We start from the raw sequence: 23904 nt of genomic DNA, 5'->3' as shown, positions 1-23904 counted from the left end.
TCTGGGAAGTTGGAGAGGTCGAGGAAGGTCACAGATTTATAAACACTATTAGAACGCTGAGGCTTTCAGACCCATTTTGGTTATGCTAGTTCAAATAAGTCATCTGAATCCTACTTTGAATCTGGTTTTTTGTGCCTTTACTACTCTTAGTATCTTGTACCAAGGAGAAGAGTGGGATTAGAATCTCTACTTTTCTGGAAGCAGCATTTAATATTTAAAGGATGAAGATACATCAAATAGCCAGAAATACCCTGCTAAAGGCTGAATGATTTGGGATTAGCAGATACAAACTATTATATAGAAAATGGATAAACAACAAGGTCCTACTGTATAGCACAGGGAACCATTTTCAATATCCTGTGATAAACCATAATGGAAAAGAATATGAAAAGAATGTATATAAGTGAATCACTTTGCTGTCCAGGAGAAATTAAGACAACATTGTAAATCAAACAAAGACTGAATGAGTTTTATATGGTGACCTCTTGGCCTAAACTACGGATCAGCTGGTAAAGCATGGCAATGTTTCACTGACACATCCCCAATCTTGTCAGCCTGTGGAGAGATGTGGGCAAGCCAGAAAGTATTTAAAATACTTCCTCATGAGATTGGTGTAACGAATTAGGCTTTAGAGCTCCCAAACTGATAGTTTCTGAAATATATAACTTTCAGTGGTTTAGTTTATATTTTTTGAAATATAATAAATATTTATATTTATTATGATGATCAATTATCTCATTTGATCTTCATAATATCCCTGCAAGACAGGGAAAGATGCATGATTAGACCTGTATAATAATGTGGAAACTTACAGAATTTTTAAAAACTTGCTGAAAAACAAGACATGAATTAGCAGAGATTCTCATTTCAACAAGAGCAAAAGATTTGGGGCATATTAAAAGAAATAATATCAAAGGTACATTTGAAACCAATTCTTGGCATCAGATCCACACAGGGAAACCAGGGGAAGGTTGGAGTAATACAATGAAAAATAATTATGTAAAGTATCATTTTTCACTGACTAAAGTTTTTTTTTTTTCTCTTTACCTTTAGTTCTCAGCAGTTTGATTATGATATGTCTGCCATGGCTGGTTTTTTTCTCTCTTTTTTTGCTTGTTTTTTGAGTTTTTCCTATTTGCTGAACTCCTTGAGTTTAGAAATGTATGACTTTGATCAAATTGGGTGTCTCTGTAGCCGTTATTTTTCAAATAGTTTTTTCTGCACTGGTCGTTTTCCCCTCTCCTTCTGGGATCTCAGTGACATACATGTTAAACCTCTTGGGTGTTATTCCACATGTCCCTGAAGTTCTGTACAATTGTTTTTTGCAATTTTCTTTCTGTTCTTTATACTAGATTGTTTCTGTCGTTCTATCTTCATATTGACTTTCCTCTGACATCTCCATGCTGCTGCTTAGCTCATCTACTGAACTTCTTATTACAGATACTGTACTTTTTCAATCCTAAAATATCCATTTGGTTCTTTTAAATTTCTGTCTTTCCTTTTATTTTAGGTGTGTTTACCTTTACCTCATGGATTATATTGTTGTTATAGTTATATAACTATAATACTGTAACTATAAAAATAGTTATTTTAACTCCTATTATATAATAACTATTATATTATAACATAATTCCAGTAGCTCAGGATTGGCTTCTTGTCTTCTCTCTCGAGACTTGGTCACATTTTCCAGGTGATTTGTATGTCAAACAATTTTAGTTTATATTATAAACGTTTTTAATATTAGATTGGTAAGACTGAGTCATATTCAAATCCTATAGAGAATGCTGATTTGTTTGTTTGCTTTAGTTGGCAGTCTCCATGGCGAAGTTCAGATCACAAGTTCTATCTCTTCTGTGGGTGGTGGGTTTTATTTTGGTTCAGTTTTCAGTTTTTGCTAAGTTGCTTTGGGTCTCTCCTTCACATGTGCAGTTCAGAGATGAGCCCGGGACATACACAGCTTCATACACAGTTAGAAGGATCCCCTCTTCCAGCTCTCTCCTCTCTAGGATTCCCCACATGCTAATTTTCTCAGTGAGGGCCCCCCTTTCCAAGTCTTCCAGCAAGAAAAATAGGGTTCCTCGTGGAGTTTTGGTCACCACATTGCTGGGTGCAGTTCTGTACTGAGGCCGCCCTTGGGACAAAGCCAGGAGTAATAAAAGAGAATAGAAACGGGATTTCCTCCACATTCTTTGGACCACAGGGACCTCTTTTCCCAGAGGCCGAAAGTATGGGGACTTGCTTAGCTTTTCAGGTGACGTCCCAGGCTACTGCCATGTGACTGAGACCACCCTCAGATTAAAGCTATGAAGGAAATGAAAAAAAAAAATGGAATTCATTCCTGTATGGGTTATTTTTCTAGGTTTTAACTCTTCAACTCACCTGAATTTTTTGCTTTTCAGAGTTTTACTCTGTTTGCTTTCTTCATTTGTCCAGACATTTTTACAGTCAACAGAAGAGACAGCAAATTTAACTCCATCTTACCTGCTGCTGCTTCAGTACTACAGATAAGAACACTGAGATTCAGAGAGTTTAGACAGCTTGTTCAGGTCAAAGAACGAAAATGGCAGAACTGGCATTCTGGTTCTGGATTCTGGATTCTGTACAACTCATGTGCTTTGCATTCTATCATGTTGCTCTTTCAAGATTGCTTGGCGTCATCAGTTTGAAAAATAATTGACAATGTGTAGCAAGTTTTTTTAGGTTTCTTCATTAACATATTAATTTAAGTTAATTTAAGTGTTAAATTAGCTGATGTTAATTTAAGTGTTATTAGAATTACTTTAGTGTTAACTATTGCACGTGAGTCCCTAAAAACTCCCTGGATGGTCTTTTTCCTGATCTTAATAGAAAAATGCTTCAAATGCTTCGTCATTTGAAATAAGACCATGTCAAGGAAGTCCAACTCTTCCTATGAAAGAAACTAGAAATAGATACTCAATTTAATTAAATGCATTTTTGGTATCTATTGAGATCATATTTTTTCTTTGACCTAACTAATACAGTGAAATGCATTGAAAAGATATTTTACTATTGGGTCAGATGCATTTCTGGTTACACTTGGTTGTGATATTTTATTATTTTAAAGTAGAGCTGAATTCTGTTTTCTGTATTTTATTCAGAAACTTAACATCAGTGTTCATCATTATGATTGGGCTACTATTTTCCTTTATTTGACTACCTTTAGTTACAGTACTTTTTAATAATTTTTTTACATTATTACTTCTAGAATTAACCTGATATAGGTATGAGGTCCATCATTTTTCTCCAGGTGTTTCGGTGGTTTTTCTAAAATCATTTAGATGCTGGGTAAACCTTTACTACTGATTTAAAAGTTTAAACTTTCTCATAGGCTTGGGCTCTTTGCTGGTTTTCTATTCTGATGTACTGCATTTGTCTGTTCTTATGCTAGTACCTCATTATTTTAATTCGTTTTAACATGTGAAAGATAAGTCCTTCCTTACCTCTAATCCTGGGTGAAAATCTCCTGGTCTTTAAGGGACTGGGTTTATTTTTCCCTACCATGTGTACTTCAAGTAATTATTTAAATTATTAAATATTCCAAAATATACCTGAGTTTTTGCTTGAACTGTATGAAAAGTACAGAATAATCTGAACAAAATAGCATTACATTATTACTGTATCCTTACTTGAGGATATATCACTTCTCTTTTATGTCCCCCCGTAAGGTTTTGATATTTTCTTCAAATCAGTCTCATGCTGTATTCGTTAGGTTTCTTCTTCAGTCCGTCAGTTCAGTCGCTCAGTCGTGTCCGACTCTTTGCGACCCCATGAATCGCATCACGCCAGGCCTCCCTGTCCATCACCAGCTCCCGGAGTTCACTCAGACTCACGTCCATCGAGTCCGTGATGCCATCCAGCCATCTCATCCTCTGTCGTCCCCTTCTCCTCCTGCCCCCAATCCCTCCCAGCATCAGAGTCTTTTCCAATGAGTCAACTCTTCACATGAGGTGGCCAAAGTACTGGAGTTTCAGCTTTAGCATCATTCCTTCCAAAGAAATTCCAGATCCCAAGCTATAGATTAATTGCTTTATAGTGAACAAGTTTAGAAAATACAACAGAAAAGAAATTCATTCACGACGGAAGCAAAAATTTTAAATGTCTACATTTCTTTTTTGTTGTATTTTCTAAACTGTTGTTCACTATAAAACAATTAATCTATAGCTTGGGATCCATGGGCTTTTACTGAACTCCATAAAATTATTTTTTAAAGTTTGCAAGTCAAGGAGATTATAATTTGCAGCAAAACAGGCCGATGCCTCCCAAACAGTTAAGGAATACTGGCCTGGGGGAAATCATTTGCTTTGTAGATTTATTTCTTATCTAAACATTTTAAAGAACCATTTTATTAATTCTAGTATTTTTCTACTTTTGGAGTGTTTTTCTAGCAAGATGGTTACATTATTTGCAGTTAATGATAACATCTGTCCTCTTTTCTAATATTTATAGCTGTTATGCCTCTTGAGTATCGTGGGTTGTTTGTTTTTTGATATCGAGTTGTATGAGCTATTTGTATATTTTGCATGTTAACCATTGTCAATCACATTATTTCTTTTCCATTTTATTCATATCCATCATATATTTTTACTGTGATAAAATGTACATCCATAAAGCTTAACATTTTAAACATTTTTAAGCATACAACGTGGTGGCAGTAAGTTGTGCAACCATCACCACTATCCAAGTCCAGAACTTTTCATCATCCTAAAGTGAGACTCTCCCAAGTCCCTGGTAACCTCTGTTCTACCATCTATCTCCCTGGATTTGTCTGTTTTAGGTACTTCATATAAGTGGAATCGTTTAATTTGTGTTCTTTTGTGTTTGGCTTATTTCACTTAACATGTCTTCAAGGTCCATCCATATTGTAGCACGCATCAGAATTTCATTCATTTTTAAGGCCAGAATAATATTGCTTTGTATATATATATATAATGCATTTTGTTTATCCATTTATTTGTCAATGGACATTTGAGTTGTTTCCATCTTTTGGCTGTTGTGAATAATGCTGCTATGAATATTAGCATGTAAATATCTGTTCAAGTCCCTGCGTTCAGTTCTTTGGGGGCATACATTAGAAGTAGAGCTGCTGGATTATATAGTAATTCTGTGTTTAATTTTTTGAGGAAACGGCATAGTGTTTTGTGTTTTCCACAGTGGCCTCGCCATTTCACATTCTTACCAACAATGCAGAGAGATTCCAATTTCTTCACATCCTTATTGATCATTTTCTGATTTTTTTAAAAAATTGAGATAACTTTGGTTTATAATATTATGTAAGTTTTATTTGTCCAATATATTTCTGCTTCAGTGTACACTACATGGACACCACTAAAAATTTAGTTTCCATTCGTCACCATAGTCGATCCTACTTAGCCATTTCACATTCACTTACAAGACCTTTCCCTCTGACAGCTACTCTGTTCTTTGAATCTACATGTTTGTTTTTGGTTGGTTTGGTGTATTCACTTATATCTGTTTGTTTGCTTGACTTTTATATTCCACATATGAGTGAAATCATACAGTACTTATTTTTCTTTCTCCATCTGGTTTATTTCATTTAGCATAATATCCCCTAGGTCCATCCATGCTGTTGCAAATGGCAGGGCGTTTTATGCACTTATATCTTTTCATGACTGAGTAGTATTCTATTGTGTATTCCTCGCCATACATACAGACACACACGTATACGCACATATTCTTATCCGTTCATGTTCTTTATTCATGTCATGTTCATCCATTGACAGTCACTTAGGTTGTTTCTATACCTTGGCTATTGTAAATAATGCTAATATTGTGATGAATATAGGGGCGCATATGTCTTTTCTTATTAGTGTTTTCATATTCTTTGGATAAATACCCAGAAGTCAAGTAGCTGATAGTTCTATTCTTAAGTTTTTAAGGAAAACCCATACTGTTTTCCATTAGTAGCTGTACCAATTTACATTCCCATCAACAGTGTTTGAGAATTCCCTTTTCTCCACATCCTTTCCAGCACTCTTTATTTCTTGCCATTTTGTTAATAGCCATTGAACAGGCTTGGGGTGATATTTCATTTTGGTTTTAATTTGCAATTCCCTGATAATTAGTGATGTTGAACGTCTCTTTGTGTGCCTGTTGACTACCTGTATGCCTTTGGAAAAATATCAATTCAGGTCCTCTACTCATTTTTAAATTGGGTTGTTTTGTTGTTGCTGAGTTGTATGAGTTCTTTGTATTTAGATATTAATCTCATATCAGATATGAAGCTTTTTAGTTTGATGTAGTCTGGTTTGCTGATTTTTTATTTCCTTTGCCTGAGGGTATATGCTCAGAAAGATATTGTTAAGACCGATGGCAAAGAGTGTACTACCTGTGTTTTCTTCTTGGAGTTTTATGGTTTTAGGTCTTACATTCATTTTTAATCCATTTAATCTGGTGAGTTTTTTTTTTTCTTTTGTAATAGCCATCCCAATGGCTATGAAATGGTATCTCATTGTAGTTTTTATTTGTTAATCTTTAATGATGATGAATGTTGAGCATTTTTTCATTTGTTTATTGGCATATTCGTATATCTTCTTTAGAGAAATGTCCGTTCAGGTCTTTTGCGCATTTTTTAATTGGGTTGTTTTTTATTGTTGTCATTGAATTCTAAGAGTTCTTTATGTATTCTGGATATCAAGCCCTAATTAAATACATGACTTACATACAAATATTTTCTCCCATTCTGTGAGTTATCTTTTCCCTGTGTTGATAGTGTCTTTTAATACATAAAATTATTTAATTTTGAGTAATCCAGTTTATCTATTTTTTTCTTTGGCTGCTTTGTGCTTTTGGTTTTACATTTCAAGAAATCATTGCCAAATCCAAGGTCTTATAAAGCTTTCCCCTTTGTTTTTTCCAAGAGTCTTATAGTTTTAGCTCTTACATTTAGGTCTTTGATCCATTTTGAGTTAATTTTTGCTTATAGTTTGAAATAAGGGCATAATTTCATTATGTTGAAAATGGATATCTAGTTTTCCCAGCACCTTTTGTTGAAAACACTTATCTTTTCCCCCATTCAGTGGGTGGCACTCTTGTTGAAAATCACTTGACCATATATGCAAAGTTTTATTTCTGGGCTTCTATTCTATTGAATTGGCCTATACATGTGTCCTTATGCTAGTACCAAACTGTTTCAATTACTATTGCTTTCTAGCAAGTTTTGAAACCAGAAAGTATGACTCTCCCAACTTTTGCTCTTTTCCAAGATTGTTTTGGGTATTTAGATTCCTTTGAGATTCTGCATGAATTTTAGGATAAGTTTTTCTGTTTCTGCAGAAAAAAAAAATTTCATTGGAATTTTGACAGAGATCGCATTGAATCTGTAGATCACTTTGAGCAGCATTGTCATCTTAACAATATTAAGTCTTCTGATCCATGAACATAAGCTGTCTTCCATTTATTTAGGCATTCTTTAATTTGTTTCATCAGTGCCATTGCATCTTTAAACTGACAACTAGTATCTTTCAACCCTATGAATATTTTCCTGATCCTAAATTTTTCTTAGTGTGGAGGGGCACACACTGCTATTGTGTTAGAGATGATATATCTTTATCATGAATATGAATTAGAATTGCTTTATGTGTCCCCCTGTTTCTTATATGAGTTTGCTTCAAAGAGGAAATTTTCTTAACTTTCTTAAATTACTCCTCTTCTTTCCATCTTATGAGAATTTTTCTTAGTAGAGTGACTCAAAAGAGGAACAACTACATTTACTAGGATTTTGGATGAGTTCTGTCAAAGATCATGTAAATCTTTGTTGAAAATGTGAAGATCACAGGAAAAGAAGATGGGAAATTTTGTATGTAGTGTAACTTTTTTTTGAGAAAGGTAGAGAATTAATATGTCCAAGGTAAGGAGGAAGCCTGTGCCAAAGGAAAATAGTCAAGTGTAGATGTTGGATCACTATGTTGAGAATCTATCTCACCATCAACTGCAGGTTTTCTTCCTCAAGTCGCAGACTTGCAGGCTGGTAGGCCCTTCTGTCAATTGATCTCAGCAGCTCTACATCTTGCAGGAATTATTGCAAGAGTCTGGCATGTATATGACATGCTTACCAATTTGCCAGCAATGCAAAACATTTTCCCTGTCATACTAGTTCAGCTGTTTTTACAGCATTTTGGAAGAAAAGGGAAGGTTGAAATGTGTAGAACCAGATCACAGTTTTTAACTGGAAATTTCACATTACTTGTAAACTTTGCAAGAGGAAAAAAACAAAGCATAATGAAACAACTGTGAGTCAAAAAATTACTATGTCTTTTCCAACTCAATGGCCTCACTTCACTGCTAAGAAAATTATTCTCAGAGAGGTTGAATTATTTGCCTAAATTCATATAAGTAGTCAGTCAGAGTAGGATTGTTTTTTAATTCACAGAATTAAAATGTTTAAATCCAATGTTTTTTTTTTTTTTATTACGTTACATCAGTTCAGTTCAGTTCAGTCGCTCAGTTGTATCCGACTCTTTGCGACCCCATGATCGCAGCATGCCAGGCCTCCCTGTCCATCACCAACTCCCAGAGTTCACCCAAACTCACATCCATCAGGTTGGTGATGCCATCCAGCCATCTCATCCTCTGTCATCCCCTTCTCCTCCTGCCCTCAATCCTCCCCAACATCAGAGGCTTTTCCAGTGAGTCATCTCTTCACATGAGGTGCCCAAAATACTGAAGTTTAGCTTCAGCATCCTTCCTTCCAAAGAACACCCAGGACTGATCTCCTTCAGAATGGACTGGTTGGATCTCCTTGCAGTCCAAGGGACTCTCAAGAGTCTTCTCCAATACCACAGTTCAAAAGCATCAATTCTTCGGCACTCAGCTTTCTTCACAGTCCAACTTTCACATCCATACATGGCTACTGGAAAAACCATAGCCTTGACTAGATAGACCTTTGTTAGCAAAGTAATGTCTCTGCTTTTCAATATGCTTTCTAGGTTGGTCATAATTTTCCTTCCAAGGAGTAAGCGTCTTTTAATTTCATGGCTGCAATCACCATCTGCAGTGATTTTGGAGCCCCCAAAAATAAAATCTGACACTGTTTCCCCATCTATTTCCCATGAAGTGATGGGACCGGATGCCATGATCTTAGTTTTCTGAATGTTGAGCTTTAAGCCAACTTTTTCACTCTCTTCTTTCACTTTCATCAAGAGGCTTTTTAGTTCCTCTTCACTTTCTACCATAAGGATGGTGTCATCTGCATATCTGAGGTTATCGATATTTCTCCCAGCAATCTTGACTCCAGCTTGTGCTTCTTCCAGCCCAGCATTTCTCATGATGTACTCTGCATAGAAGTTAAATAAGCAGGGTGATAATATACAGCCTTGATGTACTCCTTTTCCTATTTGGAACCAGTCTGTTGTTCCATGTCCAGTTCTAACGGTTGCTTCCTGACCTGCCTATAGGTTTCTCAAGAGGCAGGTCAGGTGATCTGGTATTCCCATCTCTTTCAGAATTTTCCACAGTTTATTGTGATCCACATAGTCAAAGGCTTTGGCATAGTCAATAAAGCAGAAATAGATGTTTTTCTGGAATTCTCTTGCCTTTTCCATGATCCAGCGGATGTTGGCAATTAGACCTCTGCTTCCTCTGCCTTTTCTAAAACCAGCTTGAACATCAGGAAGTTCATGGTTCACGTATTGCTGAAGCCTGGCTTTGAGAATTTTGAGCATTACTTTACTAGCCTGTGAGATGAGTGCAATTGTGCGGTAGTTTGAGCATTCTTTGGCATTGCCCTTCTTTGGGACTGGAATGAAAACTGACCTTTTCCAGTCCTGTGGCCACTGCTGAGTTTTCCAAATTTGCTGGCATATTGAGTGCAGCACTTTCACAGCATCATCTTTCAGGATTTGAAAGAGCTCCACTGGAATTCCATCACCTCCACTAGCTTTGTTTGTAGTGATGCTTTCTAAGGCCCACTTGACTTCACATTCCAGGATGTCTGGCCCTGATGAGTGATCACACCATCATGATTATCTGGGTCATGAAGATCTTTTTTGTACAGTTCTTCCATGTTTTCTTGCCACCTCTTCTTAATATCTTCTGCTTCTGTTAGGTCCATACCATTTCTGTCCTTTGTCAAGCCCGCCTTTGCATGAAATGTTCCCTTGGTATCTCTAATTTTCTTGAAGCGATCTCTAGTCTTTCCCATTCTGTTGTTTTCCTCTATTTCTTTGCATTGATCGCTGAGGAAGGCTTTCTTATCTCTTCTTGCTATTCTTTAGAACTCTGCATTCAGATGCTTATATCTGTTCTTTTCTCCTTTGCTTTTTTACTTCTCTTCTTTTCACAGCTATTACATAGCTTACCTAATTCACTGTATTTGTATGCATATTGTTATCCTTTTTCTTATCTGTGGAATAGTTAAATGGTAGCAACTACTATACATATAATATGTGGAAATACAGAAGTATATATGCATTTGTGTGTACATATATATGTGTGTATATATATATAATCTTCTATTAATTGCTTATTATGTACTGACAACCTAGAATACCTTTTTCAATTATAAGAGAAAATAATAATATCTACCTTGTAAGGTTGCTATGGGAATTATTTTATTTATTATATTTTATATAGATGGGGATACTGAGTCAGAAAAGGCTCAAGGCCACTTTACCGTAAATGTAGAAACCTGGATTTGAGCCTGGGAACCATGGCCCCAATGTCCCACATGCCTAATCACTGCACTATAGAGTTTCCCACAGTTTTAATACTATATACAGTTTTAAATTAAAAATAAACCTAAGCCTACATAACTCACCACCCCAAACCCTCTGACTTCTTCCAGAAAGCAGTTCCCCTGAAAGCACGTGCCCTCTACACATTTTATCTTTGCGGCCTTTTAACAACATAGCTTGGAAACAGCCCTCACAAAGAGGTACAGAGGCGGAATCAGCAATTGGCAGATGGGGTTAAGAGGTTAAGCATCTTGCTTATTGCTTAAGGAGTTGGAGAGAAAGCCAAGAACGCTTGGCTCAAACTGCTGAGTAGAAACCAAGAGACCACACTTCTCTCTCCTTCCCAGTCAGCCTTTGGTTTGGTTGAGAGTGTGGTTTTGCCATCAGTATCATGGGGGAAAATGACATATTCTGAACACATCACTTGATTCCTGGAGCAGAATGATTGCAGGCTGTCATTACCAAGGGGCATAATTCTGAAAGCTTTTTCTAAATTTAAAAGTAACAGGAGAGAAAAAGAGTCTTCACATACTTTGTGCTTGAAAGCACCTGGATTCATTCCATTTTGAAGTGCTTTTCATGCAGGTACAAGAAGATTTGATGACAAAATAAAGAGAAATGGAGCAGAGCACTTATTTACTCTCTTCTCCTTTTGACTGAGAGATAATATCATGGTGTCTCACTCAGTCCATGGGAAGGTCCTTACCTCTCTGTGCCTCTGTTTCTCTGATTGTGAAATGAATACTGTAACGATCATCCCTAGCTCCTAGAAGTGTTGGAAGGATTAGCAAAGCCAGACACCTAGTAGATGATGCTGTTACCTTTGTGGTTATTGTTGGGGGTTTTAACAAAGAATTAAGGGATCACCTTAAATCCTCATGGACACATCCCACTTAAATCATCACAGCATAGCCAAGAATAATTCAGAGCAAGTCCCCGGCCCTCCATGCCTCACATCCCTCTCTGAAGCTTTTAACGTTTGGCTGGTCTCTCCCTACACAGAGGGATATGGGTAGAAAAGACTGCTTTGGCATGGCGTCAGGTAAAAATGATTGTTTCCTTTGTCTAATGGTTCTAGCAAGACTTCCTCCAGATGGGAGCACACAGGCAATGTCTCTAGAGGAAGTTTGTCTAAGGGCTTCTCATATTGAATCTCAATGATGGTAAAAAAGAACCCACCTTAAAGCAGTTCAGTAGGTCTAGGAACAGATGGATGTGTGAGAGCAGAGTGGTCCTACGCTTCTCATAGTCTCCCTCTGGAGGACTGCTTTTAGGAAGGACAAAGAAAAGGCATAGCCTTGGGGTCCCTAGGTTGAGTTTGAAGTGGCTCATCAAAATAAGAAATTTCCTCAACATCCTTCCATCTTGAAAATGAATGTGCATTTGTATTCTGTTCTGTAACACACCAGTGTTTAACTTCACATAAAAATCATGTTGCGTCCTTTCTCAAATTTTGGAGTATAATCTATGCCCTAGGAAAAAACATTATACACACAAACACACACACACATCTTCTGTGTCTTTGTGCACAGTTCACTGTCCTGTACCAAGTTTGGATGCCACATATGTAGTGGAGACAACACAGACTTTGTACCAGGACCAGCCTCGGCTCCAGTCTGGGCTCTACCAGCACGTACATGTTCTGTACCTCTTAAATCTGTTTTCTTTTCAAATGTATGATGAAGATAATAAACACCATTGGGTGGCGTTGTGATGCTTTGTGAAGTAATGCATGGAAAGAGCCTCACAGAGACCCTAGCACAGCATGGATCCTCAGGAAATACAACTTCCCCTGCTCACCCACTATCTGGCATGTGGCATAGATAAAGGGTAACATCTGACAGACCAGCAGCCACAAACATTCTTATCTGGATGAAGCCAGCAAGGCGAGCTTCAGAAATAGCAGCATCAAACATGGTAGCGTTCTCATATTCAAATCTAGATAGCTAAGACCAACACGTTTTCTGTGGGTTAACCAAAAAAAATCTGCTATTGGTCAACATCTGGCTTATCCATCACCTCCTAGTCCCTCGGCCTTCCGGGTGGGAACTTGAACCTTAGATTTAGCACTCCCTTTGATAGGCTCAAAATGCTTCCTTGTGAACTGTGGTTCAGCCTTTGATACTCACCATCAACAATTTTTTTAAATTATTAAATATTTTAAGTATAACAAAAGTATACAAAGAAAGGATTGTAAACCCTCATTATCCACCACCGAGCTTGTGAAATAAACTGCTACATGTTTTGACACCCCCTTTCTTTTATCAGAGGTATTACTATCCTGAAAGTAGGATTTATCATCTTAATGACTGTTGTATATTTTTGCATACCCATGAATAATGTATTTTTTCATATTCAGTTTTGTAATAAACTACCATACTGTGTGTTCTTCTTGAGCTTGCTTTTTACACTTAACGTCATGTTTTTGAAACTTTTTCTATGTAGATACGTGTAGCTACACTTGGTTCATTTTAACTAATGTATACTTTCTGTTGCATTGCATTATATTGTAATAATGTACCACCATGTACTAATCTATTCTCTCATTAATATACAATTAGTTTGTTTCTAACTTTTCACTGTTATAAACAAAGTTGCATTGAACATTCTTATACTTGTCTCCCAGAAGGTGGGAAACAAGATTTCTCTAATATAGAGATATATACCTAGGGATTGAATTGCTAGGTCTTTGGTATGTGAATATGTAACTTCAGTAGACATGAGTTAATTGTGCTCCAAAAGGGTTGCACCAATTTACACTGCCATTAGTGATTATAAGAATTTTCATTTCCCAACATTCTACCGATATCTTGTGTGATTCTCCTATTCTTCTAAAACAGATATGCCCACATTTGACTTGTGGATTGGATTATCTAGTGTGAACCTAGTATGCTCCTACCTATTCCCACCTCCAGCCCAACATTGCTCCAAAGTGTAACAAGGAAGTCCTATCTTTTGGAGAGAACTGTAGCTTTTTCCAGCGTGACCAGAACAGCAGACTCTTGTCTATCATCTACCATAGAACTGTCTACTTTCAGCTTCCATCCAAGAAAGTGACTCTGGACTCCTCATTCTCTGTTGCTCAGGATTTGGCAGAGTGTCACTCTATCCTCTGCCCCTGCAAACACTCCTTGTGGTCAGTAGTACTAAGCTCAGGTACATCAAACTGACCATCTTAGATGCCACCAGCACCAGGAGAGACCCTGTCCTTACTGAACTAAGAGGAGTATGGAACTAAAGGTTCTCACAGGATAAAAGTATGTATCTGGGCAACCCTGACTATAGAGCCTACTTTGCACTACTCCCGTCTCTTACAAAATATGACTCAACTAGGGGAAAGGGTTAGTGATGGGGAAGGTCTTACAGGGATTTGTTTGCAGCCAACTAGTGCCATAGGAAACTGCATGGTGAAAACCACTCTGCAAATGAGTAATAAACCAAAACAGAGTTGTATACAGAGGAGTTTGTTTGGACAAATTTATCATGTTGCCCTGTGATTAAACTATTGTTCCTGTCCTTTATGCTAGCTTAGGACAGCTCAGGAATTTGGAAATTCCTTGATGGGCTCCTTTTAATGAACTTCAGTTACTGGTCTGCACTTGACCCTCTGTGGTACTGTAGACTACTCCTGCCTGTCAAATGTAGCCTCTCCAGTTACCAGCAGATTCCCAGGTTCTGCTTCTATTTCAACCATTGGTCCTAACATAAAATCAGATGCAGGACTCTGAGCTAGAAGGAAGCTGGTAGATCTTATAGTTCCACACTTTCACTTTGCATTTGAGAATGGCAACCCACTCCAGTACTCTTGCCTGGAAAACCTCATGGGCGGAGGAGTCTGGCAGGCTGCAGTCCATGGGGTCGCAAAAAGTCGGACACGACTGAGTGACTTCACTTTCACATATCACTTTCATGCATTGGAGAAGGAAATGGCAACCCACTCCAGTGTTCTTGCCTGGAGAATCCCAGGGACAGGGGAGCCTGGTGGGCTGCCGTCTATGGGGTCGCACAGAGTCGGACACGACTGAAGCAACTTAGCAGTAGCAGTAGCAGTTGAGAAACCAAAGGTTGACATGTATTAGAATTGGCAGAACTAGAATTCAATTCAGTCTGTCTTCCTGCAAAGTCCATGCTCTTGTGAATGGTACTGAAGCCATGGGAAGAATGAGACTGCTTTGTAAGACAGTGTGAAAAAGTGAAAGTCGTTCAGTTGTGTCTGACTCTGCAACCCAATGGATTGTAGCTCCTCTGTCCATGGAATTCTCCAGGCCAGAATACTGGAGTGGGTCACTGTTCCCTTCTCCAGGGGTTCAGTGTAGATGTAAGAATAAGGGGATCTGGGTCCTGGGGCACTCCAATCTTTAAAGTTCTAGAAGAGAAGGAAAAGCTTACTCAGAAATATGAGAAAGCACAACTGATGTGGGAGATGGAGAGAGGATGCTACAATGGAAGTCAAGAGAAGAAAGCATTTTTAATTGAGAGAGAGGAGTTAACTGTGTTGCTGTTAGAGAGTGAGTAAGAGGAAGGCAGAGAAGTGACCACTGAATTGAGAATGTGGAGATCATTGAGGACCTTGAAATAGGCAGTTTCAGCAGAATTTTTGAGTCAAAAGTCACTGCAAAATGTGCTAAATGGTGAGGGGTTTCCATTTTTAATCGAGGGGTAAAGACATTTTTAGCCCCTTTTCTTGCAAAAAGCACCCACAATCAGGAGAAGGTGAAACAAAACCACAAAGTCCATCTTTGAAGAAATTAAAACCATAAGAACACAGGACAGAAAGAATAGAGAGTGGCAAGCAATGTAAGCAGCGTGGAGAGAAGTCATATGTAATAAGAGATACTGAAGAGGAAATAGCTTTGTAGCCTTGCAGAACCTTGGAAAGCTCAAAACCTGGAACTGTCTTCTGCTACTGCAGAAGGCAAGAAAGTGGTACAGGGTGAAGATTGGAACATGTTTAAAAGTTTATCTAAGGATCTTTTCAACCTTCAGAACCACTTGCTTCCGCTACAGTTTGAAAAATTCCCCCTTTTCCAACTCCACTAGAAAAGAGAAGTGTATTCTCTGGCAAAATTAAACAAGAAAGGTTTCATGGACAGACACCACACAAGGGAGATTATGGAGACATATGCACAACAAATATTGCTACTTCCAACCCTCTCCCTTGTCAATTCCAGAATTAACACCTAAGGAAAGAGTTTGAAAACTACTTCACTGTAGAAATAATCATTTCAGAGGGGGGGAAATGTTCATACCCTGATGCATCAGTGGATGACCCATCCAACAAAGAATCCTGTTGATAAAAGCTGATCATCCACCAGCTGGTATGCCCCACCATGCATGCAAGTTTTCTCAAGTGGCACTAGTGGTAAAGAACCTGGCTGCCAGGGAAGAAGATGTGAGAGACGTGGGTTCGATCCCTGGGTCAGGAAGATCCCCTGGAGGAGGGCAGGGCAATCCACTCCAGTATTCTTGTCTGGAGAATCCCGTGAACAGAGGAGCCTGGTGGGCTACAGTCCATAGGGTCACACAGAGTCGGACACAACTGAAGCAACTCAGCACACACGCACGCACCATGCACACAGAGCTTCCAACCAGTCTTAGTCTTGTTCATTCACTATGAACAGATAGATAAAGATCACTTTACATTTGAAATCTTTACCAAGAAAAACTGGGAAGCAAGTACTCTTTCAAGAAGTTTTGTTTTGAAGAGACATGCAAATGAATTGGTCAATAGCTAGAGGGACATGTGGGGTCACCGAGGATTTATTTTGTTAAGATGAAAGGTACTAGAGTATATTTATATGCTGGTAATCATCTCCAGTATTTTTTTCCTGACTTGAAACAAATGTGTCGTCGCAAATATTTAGAAAAAGCCTTTATAGTATGTCTGCTTCTAGTTAGGATGTAGAGAGATGTGAAAAACCTTCATTTCCATGGTCAACCAGAAAAGCCCAGACAAAATAAAATTCATATGTTCCACTGGGGTTAGCAAACACACAGGAAGCACTGATGAGATGAGAGAGAAACAAGCCCAGAACTGAGCAGACATCTGCAGAAGCTTCTGTACTTGATGGTGGCTACCTGATCTGGGTTTGGGAAATTAGAAATGTGGGTGACCCATGGACAGACCTCTCAGGCATGAGGAAAAGTCAGCTGAACCTTAGACAACAGTGTGCACCAGAGAGATGGATTATCTTAAAGGGCCCCAGTGAAGAAAAATTTCTCAGCCTAATAATTCTTTCCTTTCATCCAAACCTCTGCAGTTTCCCAAGAAAGTAGCGGTGAAAGAGTTGTTGAAAATGAGAAAGAAATCACTTAATCCCATGGATACTTGTGGTGCTTGCTTGGATTCCAGAGTCCTAAGTCAAGCAAAATTATCTGAAGCTGTGCCTAACTCCCATCTCAAATACAGAAAAGATCACAAAGACAGGGCTGGGAACTGGGTTAATAACAGGGAATACAGTCTAATTAAAGCCGTATCCCAACCGAAGATCAACCTAACTCAAGAGAGGATCTAAACATTGAGCACCACCCCGCCCCCAGCTCACAAAGATAAAAGGCTTACATCTGCAGTGAGTCAAAAAAAGCAAATCAATATTATACCTAAGTTTCCACTGCTTTTAAAAAAGTCCATCCAGAATTCTGTATCTATTGAAAACATCCTTAGAATTAAAGGCAAAATCAAGATGTTTCGAGAAAGAAAAAATAAGCTGAGAGAATCATTACCAGCATATCTGTTACAAAATAAATAAATAAATGTTAAAAGAAATTTTTCAGAGAAAAAAATAATACCAGGTGTAAACTATCCATAGCAACACATAAAAACAACCAGAAATGATAACTATTTTCTTTTTCATTTATAGTTTTATTTATTTGTTTTTGACTGTGCTGGGTCTTTGTTGCTGCATGAGTTTTTCTCTGGTTGTGGTGAGCAGGGGCTACTTCTCTAGTTGTCGTGTGTACAGGCTTAATTGCTCCCCAGCATGTGGGATCATCCCGGACCAGGGATCAAACTACTGTCTCCTGTATGAGCAGGTGGATTCTTCACCACTGAGCCACCAGGGAAGGCCAACTATTTTCTTAATTTCATAAAAAGATGATTATTTAAGTCAGAAACAGTTAACAGTGTATTTTGGAGTATATTACATACAAAAGTAGAATACATGACAACAATAACTCAAAGGATGACAGAGAATTACATGGAAGTATAATACTAAGAGGTTTTTCCATTATATGAGAAGCGGCATGATACTAACTTATTATAAAATAAGGATAAATATCATAATCCATATAGCGACTGCTGAAAGGAAATGAAAGGAGGATATCACTGGAGATTCTACAGATATTAAAAGAGAATGAAGGAATAAGAGAAAAGTAATAGAAATAAATTCAACAATTATAATGGATATTAATAAATACCTATGCATGTTACTATAGATAAATTATACTAACTTTAAAAAATATAACAATGGATCTTTGGTTCAACATGCATCCTGATGTCATTAATCATACTGGCCTACTCTGAGATAAAAATCGTAAAGAGGACGTGATGTTTATACATTATACACAAATGATTAGAGTTGGTTATAGGACTTCATGACTCCAAAGTAACAGCAAAATGTCTTTAGTTAATCTTTGCTGTTCTGTTCAGTTCACTCCATGTTTTGGGTAGCCATCAGTGGAGCTCTGAGACATCTGGAAATGTTGTGAGTGTAGCATTAGTGGTTAATTGTGATGCATGTTTACTGTATTGTTGAGGTTCCAAAGCCAAAAACTGCAGGACATTTGAGGAAAGTCAGTTCCACAGAAGCTCTTTTACTAGGAGGCAAAAAGTGGCCAATTCAGAGCTGACGCTGGGTTATCAAAGGGGTGGTGGTAGAGTTTATTTTTTATAGACTGAAAATGTAGTAGAAGTTGCCTAACCCCAAGGTGGATTTTGCAGTAGAAGAGTCACTGGGATACTTGGGGTAAAAAGTTGTTGAAGTGCTTCTTGATGTACTTATGTACATTCCTCCTTTAATGGTTTCATCAGCAAATATTAAAATGTCACAATATAACTGGAATCCCAGAAAGTAATCTTCAAGAAATGTAGAAAAATTCCCAGGGTAAGAGAAAGCCCAACAGACACTGTAACTGATTCTCCCCACACCCTCCCCCTACAAACTAGCATCGTACTGGGTGCAGAGTGAGTGCTCAGTAAATAGTTGTGAAAATGAATGAATGGATGGATGGATTATCCAAAGTGGAGTCATTCATTCAGCAACAAATCACTCAACTACGTCCATCATTAAGTATTGCAGGAGTTGCAAAAGGAACACAAGACATGTGGCCTGAAAACCCTTAACTTCTAAGTAGGAACACTGGCAGACATGTGAAACCACCAAGGAAAAGAGGAGACTCTTTAATAGCAGCCTGTTTTCGTAGGATTCCCAGACTCTCTCATTTCCCAGGAAGATAACATTTCATTTGGTAATACCCAAGTTCTCAGAGAGGAGAGGTTCTTATCAACCCCTTTAAAAGACCTTTCTCCAAGCTTTCTTTCATTTCTAAGAGAGCATGAAAAAATAGGTCTTTATTAATAGTTCTATTGTCCCAGAATTAAAACAGACCCACAATTTCCATGAAACCATCTGTTCTGTTTGCTTGGATGTTGTGGGAGCTTAGAGAAGGGGCATGGAGTAGGGAGATGGGGCCATAAGTCATCTGATCTTTTACCAACTAAGGGTGGTGTAAGGGAAGTGTGACCACTGCTTGGGACCAGTGAGCTCATCATATCTTGCCGGACACATCAAGGATAAGGATAGCTCCCAAAACAGCCTATGCTTGTTCTGGTACCAAAAAAATAGGAAGCTCAAGAAAACACTTGTAAGGAAAGGAAATAGGCTTAGAGAAAACACCCCCGTTCCCAGACATTTTTTGGCAGAGAAAAAATACAAAGCAGCCAGGGAATCTTTTCCACACCCCCAGTATCCCGTTTTTCTTTCCTCTTTTTAAAGTTCCAGTTTTAACACAATACACCAATTTTAGTGTTACCAAAATTTCCTAAACCTCACTAGTCAATGACCAAAGACAAGACCACATTTACTTTTTTGGTTCACATTTCCTTTCAGTGCCCTATCTGCGTCCACCTAATTAGAAATTATCCTCTGACTCCATATTGCACCTCAGCTATACCAAGGAGTTTCAGCGTATGACCCCTATGACTTAGGAACAAACCCCAGTTTTCTGTCTCAGCCACACTCTCCTATCCCAGCTTCACCATCCTGCCACCTTGTTGGCTCTTGTTGCTGTTGTTCCGTTGCTCAGTCGTGTCCGACTCTGCAACCCCATCCACTGTAGCACACCAGGCTTCCCTATCCTTCACCAACTCTCGGAGCTTACTCAAACTCATGTCCGTTGAGTCAGTGATGCCATCCAACCATCTCATCCTCTGTCGTCCCCTTCTCCTCCTGCCTTCAATCTTTCCCAGCATCAGGGTCTTTTCAAATGAGTCACCTCTTTGCATCAGGTGGCCAAAGTATTGGAGTTTCAGCTTCAGCATCAGTCCTTCCAATGAATATTCAGATTTGATTTCCTTTAGGATTAACTGGTTTGATCTCCTTGCAGTCCAAAGGACTCTCAAGAGTCTTCTCCAACACCACAGTTCAAAAGCATCAATTCTTTGGCTCTCAGTCTTCTTTATGGTCCAGCTCTCACATCCATACATGACTACTGGAAACACCATAGCTTTGACTATATGGACCTTTGCTGTTACTCTCATGAAAAGGCTGACCTGCAGGGCAAAGCTGCCCTCTGCCAGGTGAATGCTAATGCCACCCTCCCCCTACTGTGGTGGCCTCATGGGGGACTCTGCTCTCATCTTTAACCCTCCTTCTAATGCACAGATCTATGCTCTTTCTCATAACCCAACAACAGAGTTGAGATTAAACTATGGCTTTTAATGGAATTTATTAAAATGTGGGAGTTCTGTAAAGAGGTACAGCATAGAGAATGGTTTATAATCACATGGACCCAGGCCTGGCCTACAGTCAATTACTACCAGGTCAGCTTCTGCCTGGCTACTGTCCACATGTAGCCAATGAAGCCTATTCCCTCCTCTACCTCTTCAGCAAATATTTTTTGAATGTCTGTAATGTTCCAGGTATGTCATAAACACAGAAGATCAGTGGAGACCAAAACAGACATGGCCCAACCCTCATGGAGTTTAAAGTCTAGAACTGAAACAAATGAACTAAACTGAACAGAAGATGACTTATAAAATGTCCCAAGTGCTAGAAAGCAAAAATTGTGGGATGCCCTGTAAAGTCTGATTGAGGGAGCTAATTGTCCAATGAAGCTACTTTGAGCAATTGATATTTAGCTTGGGATTGAAGCCTGGGAGAGAATTAGCCCAGTGGAGAGCTGGGCAAAGACTATCTCCCATCCCTAGGCAGCAGTAACTGCAGGTGTGAAGGATCTGTTGGAGAAAGGAGCTAGGGATGACCAGTGGCACTCAAATGAAGGGAGCAGGGGCAGAGTGGTGCAAGCTGAGACTGTCAGGGAGGGAGAGAACCATGCCATGCAGGCACTTGAAGATTGTGGTAAGGATTTGAGATCTTATGCCAAGTGTAATCAGTTGCTATGAAGGGTTTTGAGCAGGGGAGTGAATGGCATGTTTTGACACATAGTTTAAGAACACGTGGAGATTGGACAGTAGAGGGTTGAAAAGGCAGTCTGATAGCTAATGACTTTCCCAATAGTCTAAGTAAGAAATGATGGTGGCCCAGGCCACGAGGTAGGCATAAGAAATAGAAGCGTCAGTCTCAAGATATCTTTAGAACACAACTAATGGAATCTAATGTTAGATTACATAGGGGATTAGGAGAGAGGGGAGTCGGGTAGAGGGGGTCAGAGAAGGCTTCCCGTTGGATGATTTGGGCAGCTTGGCACGTGAGCCGATATCTGAGCACTGATAAGAGAAGCAGACAATAATCTGTATGTCTCCCAAAGTCTAAGTGCAGTTCAGTTCAGTCACTCTAAGTTACTTGACCTTAAATATTCCACCTTAGAAGCATCAGCAACCTCAGTTTAAACCCTATTCAATTTGTCTTTGAAAACTTCCAACCTGACGATCCAGTCTCACCTATGAGCACCCTATTACATCAGTTTAACAAAATATTAATTCTGTGTTGGGCTTCCTCTTTAAGCAATTACCTGTATATACAAGTAATAAATTTTATCCATTCATTTGTTCATTCATTTATTCAAGAGAGAAATAGTTTATCATAATGACTGAGAGCAGAGCCTCTAGGTTGAAATCTCACCTCTGCCACTTGGTAGTGAAGGAGCTTTGGACAACTTCCTTAAAGTCTAGAGCTGAAACAAACCGAGGTTATTAGTTATATAATTAGTTATTAGTTTATAAATTAGTCATAAAATGTCAACTGTTATTAGTTTAAAATGTCCTAAGTGCTATAAATCCAAAATTGTCGGGTGCCAATGTGAAGTCTGATTGAGGGAGCTAATTTGAACTGGGGAAGTCAAATGACTATTAATACTTTCAGCAATATAGTGACTCAGTTTCCTTATCTGTGAAATAAAGATAACTCTAGTATCTACCTCAGAAAGCTATCATAATGCTTAAGTGAATTAATTGTATGTATTTTTCAAACAGTTTGACACAGTATTAGTACACAGATGGTATTAAAATTTGCCATTGCTCTTCATTAATTCAAGTTTTACTGAAAACTTCTTACTGTTCTATGCTGCTTGGCAAAGTAGAAATCCAGGCAAAAAAATTTTTTGTCTTCTAATCAGGCAGATTTGATGTCAAGCCTCTGTTCTCTTACGTATCTAACCTCTCTGAACTCGTTTTCTTACCTGAGGGCAGTAATACCCACCTGGAGTGGTTATTATGAGGATGAAATCAGAAATCTGTGTAGGGCCTGTATCTAGTGGATGCCTAGTGAACGTTAGCTTCCTTCCTTGCTGAAAAGAACTTTCCCTACCCGGTCTAAAGTGTGCATCTCCAGCCTCTGCCCCTAAAGAGACCCCAGTGGGAGGAAGAACGATTTCAAACCCTTTATGGGATTACTATTCATGAGTGAAGTTCATTTTTTTATTTTGTCAAAAACTACACTTTCTTGCCCTTTTCAGCATAGTATGGAGCTATTTAACTGATGGGAATGGGAATGTGGACATCTAACATCCCTAAGGGAATGGTCCACAAAGATTCTAATTGGTCCCCTAAGCTTCATGTTTTCCACTGCAGTCAGACCCTTTCCCAAGACCATAACCCACTTCCTCTTCCTGCACCACTACCACCTTGAGCAATCAAAGTAAGAAAACACGGACTCCAGCCCACAGAAAACACTGTTGGTGTCCTGGAAAGCCCAATTTGCCAGGGTCTTTATTTTCAAAGCTGACTACTTGGTTTTCTCTGGCACAGCGGTGCTGGTGGCATTTTGCTCCAAATGCCTGTCCCTCCCGCCTGTGGTCCTTGTGGTGGCCTTGCCCTGGGTTGTTAGTACCCCCCTCTCTCTGGACTACATGAGCCCTTTGCATCTGGATATGAAGTTGCCTAGGGTGGGTATGTTTCCCTCAAGACCAGCTGCATCTCAAGACTTGTTTCCAATGTAGAGTAAAAACCTTGTCCTGTTCCAGGGAACAGAAAATTTTCACCCACAGATTCCTGAAGAAGTGTCCTTTCCCTCAGTCCCTGGAATCTCATTTATTCTACACTATGGCTGGCCCTAAATTGATGATTTACTACAAAGACTTTCCTGCCAATAGGCTTTTAGGGGACGAATGGGGTAATATAGACTATCCTTAGAGATAAAGACTAATGCATGTGACTATCAACAGCAAAAAAAACAAGACTAACAGGCTGTCTTTGGATTTCAGGGAACAGATCCGTCACGGGCTAGAAGAACTCCAGAAGGTTCTGCCAGGAGGAGACACTTACATGCATGAAGGATTTGAAAGGGTAACTTCAAAAAGAGTTTTAAACTCCAAATATAGACTGTGATGTAGAAACATCAACACAGGGATGGCTGATGAGATGAGACACATGTTTTAACGGAACTGAGCCACACTCGATGGCAAGAGTAAAAAAGTTTCCCATAAGTGTGTACCCAATAACTCTATCCAAAAGAGCTGAATAAATGAAATTCCTTCCTCTTTCCCTGACACCGGATGAAGAATCTCAGCTAATGCT

General features: G+C 38.8%; 1 protein-coding gene across 1 annotated transcript in view; it reads left to right on the top strand.

Moving 5' to 3' along the window:
- Nucleotides 1-23904, top strand: part of ANTXR1 (ANTXR cell adhesion molecule 1) — a 262215-nt gene that overhangs the window by 34353 nt on the left and 203958 nt on the right. Inside the window, exon 4 of the mRNA XM_068989259.1 lies at nt 23592-23673. Coding sequence (XP_068845360.1) covers nt 23592-23673 — 82 coding nt within the window. The remainder of the gene's footprint in view (nt 1-23591; nt 23674-23904) is intronic.

This window comes from Capricornis sumatraensis, chromosome 1 (genome assembly GCF_032405125.1).
Source record: "Capricornis sumatraensis isolate serow.1 chromosome 1, serow.2, whole genome shotgun sequence".
Taxonomy (NCBI): Eukaryota; Metazoa; Chordata; class Mammalia; order Artiodactyla; family Bovidae; genus Capricornis; species Capricornis sumatraensis.
This window is presented reverse-complemented; position numbering and strand designations above follow the sequence as displayed.